The sequence below is a fragment of the Solanum tuberosum genome, unplaced genomic scaffold, assembly GCF_000226075.1.
Source record: "Solanum tuberosum cultivar DM 1-3 516 R44 unplaced genomic scaffold, SolTub_3.0 scf00367, whole genome shotgun sequence".
Lineage (NCBI taxonomy): Eukaryota > Viridiplantae > Streptophyta > Magnoliopsida > Solanales > Solanaceae > Solanum > Solanum tuberosum.
In genome coordinates this window covers 317,547-333,402 of record NW_006239293.1, presented here as the reverse complement: position 1 = coordinate 333,402, position 15,856 = coordinate 317,547, and the positions used below count along the sequence as shown (strand labels likewise).

Genomic DNA, 15,856 nt, shown 5'->3' with positions numbered 1-15,856 from the left:
TGTACCATGCGTGCATATGACTTTTTAATTTAATTCTTTGTTTGGTGGATAAAATGATTTTTTTGAGAATCTTTTTTTTGAAGTGGTTCGTCAAATCCTCAAATCTAAGAGTAGTTAAAATAAATATATGATTCTCTTGTTTTTTATTTCCTTTTCTCTGAAACTGATGTCTTGGACTTATCATTTGAAATACACACTTCAGGTGGATTAAGACTTCTTAAGGAAACTAAACTTAATTATTGTAGTGAATAAATTTTGTTGACAAAACATAAAACTTATTAGTTACAACAAGGTAACAAATACTACTTGGACTGTTACAATTAAATAAATTCAATATCTTTCTTTTGGGGAGTGAGAAAGAAATGGGGAGAAAATGGTGATTGGTCGGCTTACAATATTTTATTATCAGATATTGATTCAAAATTTGAAATTTATGAGTTTTATATTATAATCTCAAGACAATATCATATCATATATACTATATCATATGTGAGAAACTTCCAAATTAAAAGTGTTAAAAAAATTTAAAAATCATGAATACTCTCGTAGCACCATATCAAAGACACTCATGTCCATAAGGATATTTCATTGATATTTTAGACGTATTTTTCAGAATTCAGTAAATTATTCTAGTATAAAATTAAGAGTCAAAATTTAACAAAAAATTTCGATTGATGAAAAATCCAACAACTCAAAAAGTATGAAGAATATTTCTTTTTCAAGTATCTCTCAAAGAAAATAATGTGCTCATATATATGTATAGGAAGAATAATCTCAACTTTATAGTCAAATAATATTGTTGACAAATTAATTTTCATAATCATGTGTCATATGTTACGAAAGGTTAATGACTAATATTAAAGAAGGTTTAGTGGCTATGAAGAGGGTCCAAAGAATTGAAAACTTCCCAACATTTTATAATATAAAGTAGCCATTGAATGATATTCAAAGATAATTATTTTCTTTTATAATAATATATATTAGATTTTATTTAACAATTCCCACATATCTAAAAAAAAAAAAATGTGAATAAAAAGTTTTGATAGTTATGGAATTAAAGCTGACCTCATTGCAATGCACAATTTACGTAATCAAACAATCTTCCAGACAAATACCTATATTAAAGTCACATTAGTTAGTTATGGAATGTCATAAATCTTGAGGTGAAATGATTTAGGGAAGCACTTATTTTAATCCTGTAGCTAATTAATTAGCTTTTAACTATACACAAATCACTTTGTCTCCTAACCTAAACAAAAAAAAAATCCATCTTAGACCTTTAGTAGTAATAATAAATAGGCATAATATATAAATATACTTTTTAACTTGGTCTCGTTTCATTTTTATATCTTTCAACTTTAAGTTAATTTGCACAAGTAGACACTTAAACTTGTAGAAAATTGAACAAATAGACATACGTGTCCTACTTGGCCAGTGGTGGAGCCAACATTTTTACTAAGGGTGTCCAAGAATGATGGTGTGTGGCTGTCAAAATAAAACAAAAAAATATTGTGCTATTTGGGTATGAACCTGAAACTTCTTCATTCAAATGAACACACGCCAAAAGTATAGTTTTTGTCAAGGATATCCAACTTTAAATATATATATCCGTTAAATGTAGAATTTAACATATATATACAACATAATTGTCCGACTAAGGTTTCCAGTTGGACACCCTAGGGTGGCTCTAGCTATGCCACTGTACGTGGCATCCTGTATGACAATTAATGTCCTACGTGTATTATGTCACATAGGATTCATGTGTTTACTTGTTCAACTTTATATAGGTTTAAGTGTCTACTTGTGCACACCCAAAGTTGAAGGGCATAAATGTGAAATGAGGCCAAGTTAATTAAATGGCACATTTATGTATCATACCTAATAAATATGTGTATTTTCTTTTACCCCTTTCCCTAGGAGCTTCCACGTTTGCTCTCTTCGTGATTCGAACTGACAACCTTAAAATTGAAAGTAAGGGATGCTTACCATCCGAATAACTCTCTCTTGTCTAAATATGTGTGTTTATAATCAACATTCTATATAAATGTTACTAAAGACTTTGGTGACTCTGGATGTAATGATATTAACTCAATTACCGCTAAATATTTTTGTGCAAATAAATATTACAGCTAAAAGAAAAATCTTTTACCACTAAATGTCTCTTTTGTTGTAGTGTCACTTGCAACCCAACATGCATGGAAATGGAGTTGCAATAAAAACAATATACCCAGTGAAATCCTATAAATAAAATCTGAGGAGGATAGAGTATATGCAGATCTTACCTCTGGTTTGGGAGATAGAGCTAGAGGTTCTTTCCTATAGACCCCCGACTCAAGCAACACTCCTATATATATTGATTTTTTTCCATTCCGAAGAGCTTGAATACAAAACCTCAAAAGTCTAATTATTTCACTACAACTCATATTTTAATTATTGTGATAAGTTTTTTTATTACCCTGGCCATAATTTCATTTTGCACTGATTAACTTCCCTATCGAGAATGAATATATATGTTGCAACCTTTAGAAGTGATCAGTGGAAAAGTTAATAAAGCTATCATTGTTCTTTGAATTCAACCATTAAGGTTAAGTAGTAATTAATGTTATGATTACAAAGTCCTAATGACAATTAGAGCCAAGCTGACTTTTCACTCTCTTATGGGGAAACTTCATATTCCAAGTGGACTTATAATCACTTTAGAGATTAAACTCCATTTAAGGGGAAGATTAATTACTTGCGTGTCATATCCATAATCCTTGATTAATATTCTCTCCGTTCATTTTTACTTGTCCACTTTAAACTTTATATGTTCTTTAAGAAATAATGATTACTATGAGTATGTTGCCATAATATCGATATTAATTGATGTATAGTTTGTCTTCAGAAATAATTTGGAAAATAAGTAATTAATACTATTGAAGATAAAATATGAAGTCTTTTCTTGACAAAAGACAAGCAAAAATGAAAATGTATTTTTACTGAATAAATAAAAGTGAACGAGGGAGTATTCATAATAACCCTTAATTAGTCATAATAATACTCAAAGCATGCAAGCACTGAAGCAATGCATAGACAAACAAACAAATGCTCCCTCCGTTTACTTTACTTGTTCATAATATTAAAAATATAATTTTCATGGTTTAACATATCAAGAGAAACAATTTTTTTTTTCATTTTCCCTCACAAATTTAATTACTTTTTCTCAAATTATTTTTTAAAAGATGTGCAAAATCCAGACTGAACAAGTAAAAATGAACGAAGAAGAAAGTATGATACACGAATGACTTGTAAAAATGTCCATTAAAAGTAGGAGACCGATAGGATCATTTTTCAAGCATGAATAGAAAGACATAGAGATAATTATTTGTCTATAAGACTTGTTCAATCCACTAATTAAAAAACATATTTGATTACATTTTCAATGATTTTGTACACAATAAGACTAATAGACAATCACTAATTTCTACATTATCACATGTGACCGACTATACATATCTCTGCAAGAGTATGTAAAATTGTGATTATTACAAACACCTAAATGAAGTACAAATGACCAAATTACCCTTTTTCCAATTACATCATTTAAAGTACATGAAAAATATCCTAAAATATAAAAAATATATATATATCTACTTGGAAATTATCCTTATTTTTGTGAGATTCTTTACCCTCTCATCTTCTATTTCATGTCCAAATTTATATATGAACTATATGTATAGGATTGAAAATATGTGGCCTAATGTTGAAAAAGGAAAAAAAAGAAAAGGTCTTGATCTCCATAGGGATATTAAATGTTGTTGTAGGGTTATTCAACTTGGAAATCAAGAAAAGGGAAAGGTGAAACATCCTTCATCAATTCCTCCAAGTCCCACTCTCCCACTTTTACATCATCTCCTTCCCAATAATTCCCTATCCCTCCAAAATTTTCTACTTTGATATTACTACAAGTATTGAAATTATGGCTAGTGTTGATCAAGTTGGTCATGTTGTTAGGGTTATTGTTGTTTTGATGATGACTAAAATTCCCATTTTCAACATTTTGATACTCAATACTTACATTCTCCAATGGTGGAACATATAGCTCATGACCTTCCATACTAAGATTTCCTCCAAATATCCCATGATTATTCCCATAAAAGAGACTTCCACCATTAGTACTCACACTATTCCCTCCTTGTACCATGCATGGTTGTGTAGTACTCAAGAATGAGGGCACGTTAAAACCATTAGGTATGCTTATTAAGGTGTGCTCGAGGGTGGGCAAAGGATCAATATTTATGGTGTTTAGGGCTATAGATGGGGAAGAAGGCGAGGTTGAGTCCATGTACATGGACATTAGGTTATGTTTGAGCATTGGCATGAATCCTTGTTGAGTGACTCCCATGTTGAGTTCTTTGGAGGGATGATCTGAGGATGAATCACTTGCATTTGGTGATGGTGTAGAGGATGATGATGAGTTCTTTAGCCTCTTTTTCAACGTCGAATTCCAGAAATTCTTGATTTCATTATCAGTACGTCCAGGCAAACGTGCAGCTATTTGAGACCACCTTTGGAGTAAAAAATAAATTAAGAGTCAATATTTATAGGTCAAAGGGCTTTTAACACATTTGGCAGCTCGAACAAAAATAATTACGTTTGCTAGCCCATGTACAAAAACAAATATACACTATTTATGTATAAATGTAATGTAAAAATTACTTGGTCAAATTGGGAGAATGTGAAAGTCATGTGAAACATGCTTGTATAATATGATGATCTACTTGGAAAAAAAATATTCTTGTAAAAATGAAGATTGGGGAATAAGAAGAGCATTTTCAACTCTAAGACAATGATGTTATATATTAATTTACTTGATCAATATTATATTAAACTTTGCCCTTTTGACTAAGAAGAACTAAGTGCACTTAATTAATGTGATCTCTTGCTTGTTAATATTATAATTTGGATTTTATTTTATCTATAATAGAAGAGTTTAATTTATATGTACAGATAATGCACACAAAAAATAACACACTATTAATTTAAAATAGATAATAAGTAATATATTTTGAGTTGTAAAAAATTTCTCCAAGCCATCCCATTCGTTGTATATATTTATAGGAGTTTTTCCCAACCTTTATTGTGGAAACAAAAAAAATGTGTATTCACCAATTTAATAGGTTTTTTTTTGTCCAATAGTTATTAATTCTCTTTAAAAAAATCATATATTTTTTGTTGAAGAAAATCGAAATTAAGAAGAAATATGACGTTTTTGAGATGATAACTATTAGTTCAGTTATCATATAAAATATCAATTCAGCTTGGGTTGATTTCTCGTTATTTAATTTGGTGAATATTGTTAATTAGTTCATTGAATTTGAAAACGTATAAGTGAAGATATGCATGTTAATAAATCATGTAAGTTGTTGAAGTCAATAACATCATAATTAGCTTTATCATGTTAGCCATTGAAAATTACCTGTAATTTCACTGTGTTGTCCCCTTAATATAACTAACTACTAATTAATTACTAACATTTAGAGATACTACTAATTGTTTCCTTAATTCATTTTTTTACATATATGTAGTTATAACAAATTAAAGTATAATATTTATAATGTAATAATTCCTTAAAATCCATGACAAAAATGATTTCTTTTATGTATTAGGTATTTTTATCGTAGGAATTATATATGTCCCTATTTATTTCATGTAGATAGACTAGTAGTTTATAAAGGTAGATATTGGAGATATACCTTTTTTTTAATCTTCAAGGTATTCACTCAAAATACAATTTTCATCTAAAATTTTCAAATTTATTATGATATTTCAAAATTATGATTTTGCTTTTGCATATAGAATATCGAAGAAATTATCCGCTAAAAAAAGATTGATTTAATTTATATATACTAATTGCCTAAATATTTTTAACACCATCAATACATATTTCAATTTATTATAGTTGCAAGTGACCTGTTTTATTTTCAAGTTGCTAATTTCATTTTTTTCTAAGTGGACAACTACATATACTTAATTCAAATACACTAATAATGCTAATAACAACATCATCACATTATTTTTACCTGTTTTAGCAAGTAATATATTACATTTTCAAAATATTAAATTTCATATTCTAAAGAAGCTTACTTGTAAATATTTTTTAATTGATCGAATAGTGTGAAATATTATTTACATTTTAATAATAGTATATAAAACTTTAAATTCTTTTACACTCCTGATGAGAGTACACAAGTTGAACTCAACCAAAAAAAAAAAGATTTAAGTTATATACATATTTTTCACTATAATTATACTATATTTACCTAGTAATGAAATGTTAGTTAAACATTTTTATCAAATGGTCAATTAATATTATCAAGAATTTTACCTGTAAATATTAAATAAATTATCTGATTATATAAATATTTTTTATATCATCGATATATATAAAATTAAAACCCTTCCAAAAGAATACTACTGACCTACATGCACATATATACACATCACAACACATATCTCATAACTTTTTTTATGTTGTGTTAACATTTCTTTATACTTTGTATTTTCTTAACGAAAATTCTGACTCGAAAGAAGAGAGAGAGACAAACCTGTTACCAAGAATGGAATGTAAATGTATAATATGTTCTTCTTCTTGAGGTGAAAATGCACCTCTCTTAAGATCTGGCCTCAAATAATTAATCCATCTGAGTCTACAACTCTTTCCACATCTTTGTAATCCTGCATTTCTTGCTACATCACTCCAACACCCTTGTCCATTTGTTAGCATATAATGCATAAGCTTCTCATCTTCCTCTGGAGACCACAACCCTTTTCTTAGCTTCACGTTTGTGTTATTATTATTGTTGTTGTTACTGTTCTTTGTGGAGGAGGAAGAGGAGGAGGAGAACTCAGGCTTCCTCATTGTAATCTTTCTTTCTTTTGGTTTTTAGACACTCTTTTTTTTCTTCTTGTCTCCCCAACTGTTTTGATGTAAAAAGAAGTCACTAACTTTATATTGATGAGCACCATCAACCTCAAATATATTTAAAATTGAAAAAAAATGAGAAAAATAAGAGGAAGAGAGAGAGAGAGAGTGAAACTTCTATGGAATGAAAATCATGATCATGATGATAGTGATGGTTGTGGGGCTTTGCTTAGAAATGGGGAATCAAGAGAATAGAGAGGGTATAAGGAATGAAACATAGGTGGGGGTGGGGGTGGGGGTGAGTAAAACCTGATTCAGAATTTAAATTTGATCGATTCAGTATTTTATATTTTTATCGTTGATTTTCTTACACTTTTCAAATATCATGTTTCAATTTTTGGAATTTATTTGAGATTTTATCAAAACTTGGAAAAATATATACTATGTAAAAATACTGAATTCAATTGAACTCGTTTGGAGTACAAATGTACAATGTATTTACCTTTGAGGGGGTGGGGGTAAAGGGGGTAGGGTGGTGTTGGTTGATAAGTCTAGGTGAAAACGGTTTGGAAAAGGATAGATGGTCTTCTTGTCTTTGACTCCATATATTGTCTTTTTCCTCTATGCATATTTCTTCACAAGTAAGTTAATGTTTAAAAGTTGAAGGGATACTAAAATATGTATATTATAAGAATTAGTATATCTTTTTTATACAACTCTATAAGTGCATGAAATTAAAATGGAAAGTTTGTTTTGTAACCAAGTCTAATATTATGATATATATTTGCTTCCACTTCACATAATCTTCCCTATACCCCCTGCCGGCATAGCCCCACTCAATGAATAACCAAAAACAACAATATATAAATCCACACGTGTACATAAAGATAAGAGAAAATATAATAATTATTATTATAATATTTTTATAAAAGAAAGATGATAGGGTTTGGAATGTGGTGATAAATTTTCAAGAATTCAAATGATCATGTATAATACATGATCTTTGAATGGGAATTGTCCACTAACATTTTTCCATCATAGGGGAGGAGGTTTGGTGCGCGCGGTGGTGGAACTGCTCCACCCTTAACAAGCGGTCTCGAGTTCAAGTCCTGAGTATGGAGAATCTTGTTGGGAGCGTCATCCCCAAATAGGCCTTACAGTGCGTGTTTCGAATTTAGTTAGGACTTCAATGTGAACTCCAACACCAGATGAAAAATATAAAAAAAATATTTCAAATATATACATACATACATATTTATAAAGGGTGATAAAAATTGACCACCACATTGATTTAGTAAAATATCAATACAAAGTAAGAAGTATGTTCTCAAATTTAATTCATATGATGCTAGCTAGACCTGTCCATTATCCAAAAATTGTCTACATACCTTGTTGTTTAAAATGTAATATTAATATCTTGAAATGCAAAGTATACAACTTTTAGACTAATTTAGAAAGAGTTCATCATATATGATAAGAATATGATACGAAAAACACTGGATTTAGCTACCAAGTTCTTCATTTACAAAAAGTTCATCATATATCATATATAGAAAAAGTTAACTCTGTGGTGATCAGAAAATATTTAGTTCTCTCTAGCTCTTATTTTCTTCATGCTTGTTAGGTAGTAGACACTTCCTTAGGATTAGTAGGGTAAGACTTAGCCCCCCTTGCTTGCACTTATCCCTATTGATATTTTTTATGTTTAATAAAAGGCCACTAGACACTATCTAGTGATAAATTTGCGGGGAAAAAAAGTCTGTAGGTTTTTTAGTAGTGGTTTTAAAAAACACTGGATTTAGTTACGAACTTTGTCGTTGGTCCGTTGCTATTTTGTTCGTAGATAATAAAGGGGTGTCAATGGTTGTAGTAAAAAAATAAAAAAGAATTATGAGGCTAACAAAATGTGAACACACAACTTTAAGGAACTTTTGCAACACCTTAGCCACTAGAATAAACCTTTTACTTGTGTCAAGATGTGTCAATACTTTTATATATATATTTATTAAATCAAAATTTGACGTTTATATTCAATGTAATTTTCCGGCGAAGGGATATCGCCTGGGCCAAGGGTGGGTCCGCCCCTGAGGATGACCATTAGGCGGTTGTCTTTATTTGTTTTGATTTATTATATATAGATCATATTAGGCTTTTGATTTGGTCCATATTGCCTTATTTTCTTGAGCAACTTTCACATATAGCAAACATAAAAATCATATTTGTATGTTATAGCTATAGTTTGCATAATTGCGCTCCATAGCAAATTTTATGTTTGCTATGAAGCTTTTGATTTGTATAATTCGCTAGATACATCCAATTTTATACAAATTGTTCAGTTTTATATAAACTCATTTATACATTGTAATTTGTATAATAAGATCTGTATTTGTATAATTATAAGTGTATAGGACGAAAATATATGTATTTGTATTTATATATACACTTTTCTCTCGTTTTATACAAACACAAACACATTTTATACATTTGTATACCGAATGGGTGATTATATATCGAAAATGGCTAATTGTATACCGAATCAGATGGCAAAAAATGAGATGTTTGTTGCGAATTACAAATAAAATAAACTATGGCTATAGCATTTAATTTGAATTAATAGTTTGCTATTTCATACAATTTTCCCTATTTTCTTTGATTTATTTGAGTTTATATTTTATAGAGTTGTTTGCATTTGTATGATATTTTGGACCAAAAGTAAAGAAAATTGAAAGTAATACTCTCTCTGATTCATATTAGTTAGATCATTTTCTTTTGGAAAAATTGTATAAAATAGCAAATTATTAATTCAAATTAAATGTTATAAACACAGGTTCATTTAATTGTAATTTGTAGCAAACACTTGTCATTCGCCTCTCTCCCCAGAGAATCTCGCTCGCCACTCTCTCTGATCTCGCTCGCCACTCCCCCACCTCTCTCACTTTATACAAACACATTGTATAAATTGCGTTTATGTTTGTATAAAGTGAGAGGAAACTGTATATACAATACATATATTTTCGTTCTATACACTTATAATGATACAAATACAGATCTTCTCCTATCAGTTCTCTTTTGCCTTTCTCTCTTTCTCGCTTTATACAAACACAAATTATACAAATTACAATGTATAATTTGTGTTGTATAGAGCGAGAGAGAGATTTGATATACAAATGTTTTATTTTGATTCAATTATATACAAATTCAAATTTTATGCAGATATACAAATACAATCATTGATACATATACATAGTAGTTACATATATACAATTATCTAACTGATATACATATACAATCGCTGGACTTTTATACAAACAAATGTCTGCCTACGATTTATACAAATCTGATGCTCCATAGCAAACATCAAATTTGTTATGAAGCACATTTATGCAAACTATAACTATAACATACAAATATGATTTTTATATTTGCCAAAACCTAAAATTTACTCTAATTTAAAACTCACCTTCTTGACTTCACATCATTTTCCTCATTCTCATAGAGGGAAAAGAGGAATCAAGAAAAGAAAGTGGGCTTTTTGTAGATTTGTTCACATTTTGTCAAATCTTTGATTGTGCACGAAAAGTTTTGTATTGTGACAACGCCATTTAATTTGTCTCTCTTTGAAAATCCAAATATACAATTATTGTATATTGGTCAAAAAAATGAACTTAAAAGCAATCACTATTCACTTTAGCTTCTTTTTCCTCCTTTTTTAATCTATTAATAAATCATTCATGTGTTTCACTTTTTATTTTATGGGCCCTTTGAGCTATTGTTTTCTGACACGTTGCAATGATTATTATGTTAGTAAAAAGAACAATATTAGTTGGAATAATCACAATATTAATAATTAGTACTAACTCCTTTGCTTATGCATAAAAAAAGAATCAATTAGAAGAAGGAGATGTGAATTGTGGTTTACGTAAATGTGATAATATTATGAAAAAACAAGAGAGAGACTGATGAGGAAAACAAGAAAGAAAATATTTAATTAATTAATTATTTAAATTGTTTAGACCCCACTTTTTTCACTTTTTGATTGCTTCCTCTTGTAATTTAATTAATAATATTGAAGGAAGGGGCTGAGAAAAATGGAAAAAGAAAGAAGAAGAGTGAAAATATAAAGCAGTACCATTAAGGAAAATTAAAGAGTTCATGAATCCAAATGAAAATTTGAATGGTTCAATTTTGCATGCAAAAGTTGTGTAAATCGAGATGGATTTAGGTGGGATAGTTTGAATTTCCTCTCTATTTAATCAGAGATTTCGGGTTCAAGTTCTGAAAATAAAAAAAAATCAATTAATAGGAGCGTCACCCCTAGAATGGATCATGCAATGCATGAATTCAAATTAGTTTGGTTCAAATGTGGACATTGGACAACATATGAGAAACAAAAACATATTTATTTTTAAGGGTGTGTTTGATACATAGTAACAAGTTTTTCAAATTTTCTATGTTCGTTGGTCAAAATTTTTGAAAAACATTTTCTCTAGGAAAATAAGTTTCTTCAAAAAAAAGAAGAAGAGGAAAATGACCTTCCTTGTCGAAAAAAAGTAGGGAAAATAAGTTTCACAAGTGACATTCAATATTGATTATATCTTTCCCACTCTCTAACACATCTCATCTTCACCTATCCCGGCTCAGTAAACCCATACCTCTTCCATAATATTTATCTAGACTATATATAGATACACTTAAGATAATATTTTCAAAAAGAATATTTTTTCTTTCCTACCACACACACCTAAATAAAAAATTTAGAATCATTAAATTTTGCTCCTTATTATATATGTTTTATTAAACTAAATTACCTTTTTTTTCATAAAATTCTATGAATTGCGAATAAATTAGAGACAAAGTTGGTAGTTTTGAAACCAAAGCATAGGCGATGGCGAAAAGACATGCACGCCCATTGACACACAATGTAAGTAGATTTTATCATGCAAAGGCATTTGACCAGTGGCGGAGCTACATAGATCGTATCGAATAGTGGTTAATTGAACACTTTTTATTATTTTTTTTTAATTTTTTTTATATATATATATATATATATATATGTCAATAACTATTTTCTATGCATACATATGAACTGTCTTGATGAAATTGAATTGTCATCCCGATTATTAAGCCTCTAACAATTTGGTCCCAAAATAAATGGCACATTTGCACCTTTCGATAATTTATATTAATTGCTAAGAAAAATGACTTCTTTTCTTCTTCTTTTTTATAAAAAAAATCAGATCGATCCCTTAATTCACAAAAGAAGATGTTTAAATAGAAATTGTTTCAAATGCCATTAAGTTACTTTTCTTGCAAAAACAATGTTTTATATTTATTTTGAAATTTCTGGAAATAAAATTTAACGGAATATTGATCCTTTTAATAAAACTTCGTATGAGTATTATAGGATTAAGTAGGTGAAATTTAACTTTCAAGTTAAGGAAAAGAAAATTAGTCTAATTTATTAATTTATTGCAAAATTTTATGTAGAACTATTACTCTCATATACCATTTTCTGCGGATGATTTAAAATCACTTATTTAAACATTTTCCATGTATAAGTAGTCAAATTTACTACTTCCAAATCCTCCATAAACTTTGAAACAAATCAATCCAAATGGGTCCTAGATATTTTCTGAAATTAATCAATTTCGGTATTCTAATTAGCTTCTGCTTTATTTTATTTTTTAATTTTAGAATCATATAAAAACCACTTTATAGTGAATACACTACAACAAATAAAAGATTATACAGTAATAATATAATTATCGTTATATTATATTTAGCAATAATAATATAAATATAAATATGTATAACCAATCCTCTATATAAATGTCGCTGAAAGACTTGAGCGACTCTGGATGAAATAACATTAGTTCAAGTGTTCAACTGCTGCTAAATTTTACGAAAAATCTATTGTCACTAAATATCTCTTTTTTCGTAGTGATTGAGAAAAATATCTTCTTCTTTCCTTGAAGACTCAACTCAACTCCAAAGCCATATTTAATATTTTATTATTTACAAAAGGGTAAGAAAAAGGTATAAATGGGCTAGAAAAGGTGGAGAAAACATTGAAGCTACTCCAATGATCTTCACTTTCTGTATGCTTCCTCTTTACTTATTTGTTTTCTCCAAGCTTTGTCTTTTGGTCATGTTGATTATACCACCAAAATAAGCAATCCCTTCCCTTTAAAGTTGCCTAGAATGGGCAAAAGAATATTCAATTTGTACTTAATAGGAACCTTGTAATAGAATAAATTTGCTATAATGAGTAAGGTGCCTATCTATATAGACCCCTATTAACAAAGATCTTAATTTGACATAAAATCATTCATGATAGTACTATATAATATCTATATTAACTAAAGAAAGAAGGTGGAGGCTATTTAATAAGCAATTTGGACAAGTTAAATTTGCTTTTATTTTCTTCACTTTGTTTTTTCCTATGCACCAATGTTGTAAACAACAAGTCTAGTATTGGTTCATTTTAATTTAGAGAATTCATGTTTCCCAAAATTTTCAAAAACAACACTCCTTTAGTTTAATTTATCATAGTTAGGAAAAACTTATAGAGGTTCTAGTTTATCATAGTCAAAGATAAAATTGAGGTGAAAATTATTATTGATTTACTATGATTAAGTGATACTCGCTCCAATTTCATTTTAACTATTGTTTAACTCTTTACGCACCAATTAAAAAATAATAAATATACGATATAGTTTACTTAAAGATGACATAGTCTTGGTAGAAGGAATGCGCGATGAAATTAACAATAGGCTCGAAGTTTGAAAACAGGTCTTAGTGCCTAAAGGTTTTCAAGTTAAGCAAAACTAAAATAAGTTACTAGAGTGCAAGTTCAGTGATGTAACGGATGAGGCGGAGGTTGGATGTAAAGATTGATGGCCAAGTCATATCGCAAGAGATAAAGCTTCAAAATATCTTGAGTCCATAATTCAAGAAAATGGAAAGATTGATGATGACGACGACACACATCGTATTGGAGTGGGATGGGTGAAATGGAGGCTCAAGTACTATGCGATAAGAATGTGTCACCAAGACTTAACGGTAAATTTTATAGAGTGGTGGTTAGACCAACATTGTTGTATTGGACCAATCAAGAACGTCCACGTCCACATCCAGAATATGAATGTAACATAAATGAGGATGTTCAAATGGATGTGTGGAAATACTAAAAGAGATATAATTAAGAATGAAGTTAAATGGGGCAAGGTGGAGTAGCCTCTGTGACACACAAGATGAGGGAAGCGATGGCGCCAATTTGGACACACGAAGTTAAATGCTTAATTACTTATTTATCTAATATTTCTTCTGTGTTTTGCCAATATGAGACTCTTATCCTAATTAGCTAGGGTGTCACATACACTCACTCTTATGGACTTAGCATTCTCGCTGAGGTAATTTCCATCGCATGAAATGTATCTTGACTCAGTACTGAGGTTTACCTCAGCTTTTTGGGGATTTATCTAAACTTAGTTGAACTTTGACCCACCATTGACAAGGTTGACAAAAGGGTGACCCTGATACCATGTGTAACATTCAGTTCACCAGTGGTATTGTCCCTGTAACACCTCAGATTCGTGAAGGAAAAAATTGCAGAATTTTCAGATTTGGCAGGTGCCCAACCCGCATCAGGATTTGGACAGCTTTTAAGTCAAGGGTGTTTTTGTCTTTTCCCACTCTTCTTTTAATTCCTAAATTAAAAGGGTTTTAGTTAGTCATTTAAGATCCTAGAAACCTAACTAGAACTTACCTAAGTCATTTAATTAACTAAAACAAAAGAAAAGAAGAGAGTAGAGAGAGGGGCGGCCGAAACCCTAGCTAAACCCTAGCCGCCGCTAGAAAACGCTAGAAAGCCGCCGAAAAAGTCAAGTCCAGCCCTAGTTGATAGTTTTTCGTGGAGATTTCGTCACTAGGTAAGTTGGATTTTCTTAATGGGTCTTTTTCACCCGTTATATCCCTAGAATTCAGACGATTCTTGATTCCATGCTATGAACGAAATTAGGGTTCTTGAACATTTCTTGAATTCTTGATTCCATGCTATGAACGAAATTAGGGTTCTTGAACGTTTCTTGATTTTGGGTTTTAAATGTTAGAATGATCCAAATATTGATCGTTTTTCAATGATTATGAATGAACCCTGGTAGTTTCTAAAGTTACAGCCGATTTTCATGAAGAGACTGTTTTAAAAACGTTCCGATTTAGAAATCACGTTTTTAACTATATGTTCTAACGTCCAAACAGCATGTCACGTTTTATCTATGTTTTAATGTTCCAAATCAACATGTCTCGTCTTCTTCAGATTATCGTATGAATGTCAGAACCCTAGCTATGCATTTCTTTAGTTCTTGAATTACATGTGTTAGGTCAGACTTTATCAGAAATCAGTTATATATGCCACAATATTATGCATCAATGTTAGTTTAAATTGTTGCATTCAGTTTGCATATCTAGTTTTGAGCTATCCAGAACAATTACAGAAAATCAGTCATAATCAGTTTACTACTAAATTCATTGGGACTAGCATAATACTGAGTTGGACTGGGGTTTAGCGTACCCAAATAGTCCCAGAACTACTAGCCAAGTAGGTTGTAAGTCCCTTTCATGGGCAACAGATTAGTGATCACGCCAGCATGCCTTTATACCTCTGGCAGGATATATTGCGTCCTCTCGATGGGGCGTATACATCGGACTCCACTTTTAGCTCGTGTGGTTTTATTATTGGTGATTAGTAGCTCCCACAATCAGTCAGACTCCATTTACATTGACCATGTTTAGTATTCAGTTTCAGCATGTCATAGTTGATCAATGCATACCGATCAGTCATGTTTAGTATTTTTCGGCATTCTATCATATCCATATATATGTCATTGCTTTTTGCTTGGTCAGTTATATATGTATTTCAGCAATACTCCATCCTCATGCTCGGTACCTTTC

General features: G+C 30.2%; 1 protein-coding gene across 1 annotated transcript; it reads right to left on the bottom strand.

Annotated features, from left to right (window-relative positions):
• Positions 1-3,412: 3,412 nt before the first annotated feature.
• LOC102604248 (transcription factor MYB46) lies at positions 3,413-6,944 on the bottom strand. Its single transcript, XM_006361698.2, has 2 exons — positions 6,588-6,944; positions 3,413-4,547 (listed from the first exon to the last, which is right to left on the bottom strand). Exons 1-2 carry the CDS (start codon positions 6,899-6,901, stop codon positions 3,806-3,808), a joined length of 1,056 nt encoding a protein of 351 aa, XP_006361760.1. The 5' UTR covers positions 6,902-6,944; the 3' UTR covers positions 3,413-3,805.
• Between the last annotated feature and the right edge of the window lie 8,912 nt (positions 6,945-15,856).

Bases quoted from the DNA above. Each gene is read 5' to 3' on its own strand.
- LOC102604248 (XM_006361698.2), bottom strand. From the start codon at position 6,901: ATGAGGAAGCCTGAGTTCTCCTCCTCCTCTTCCTCCTCCACAAAGAAC. The intron at 4,548-6,587 runs GTTTGTCTCTCT...TTTACTCCAAAG, and splicing joins CATTCCATTCTTGGTAACAG to GTGGTCTCAAATAGCTGCAC.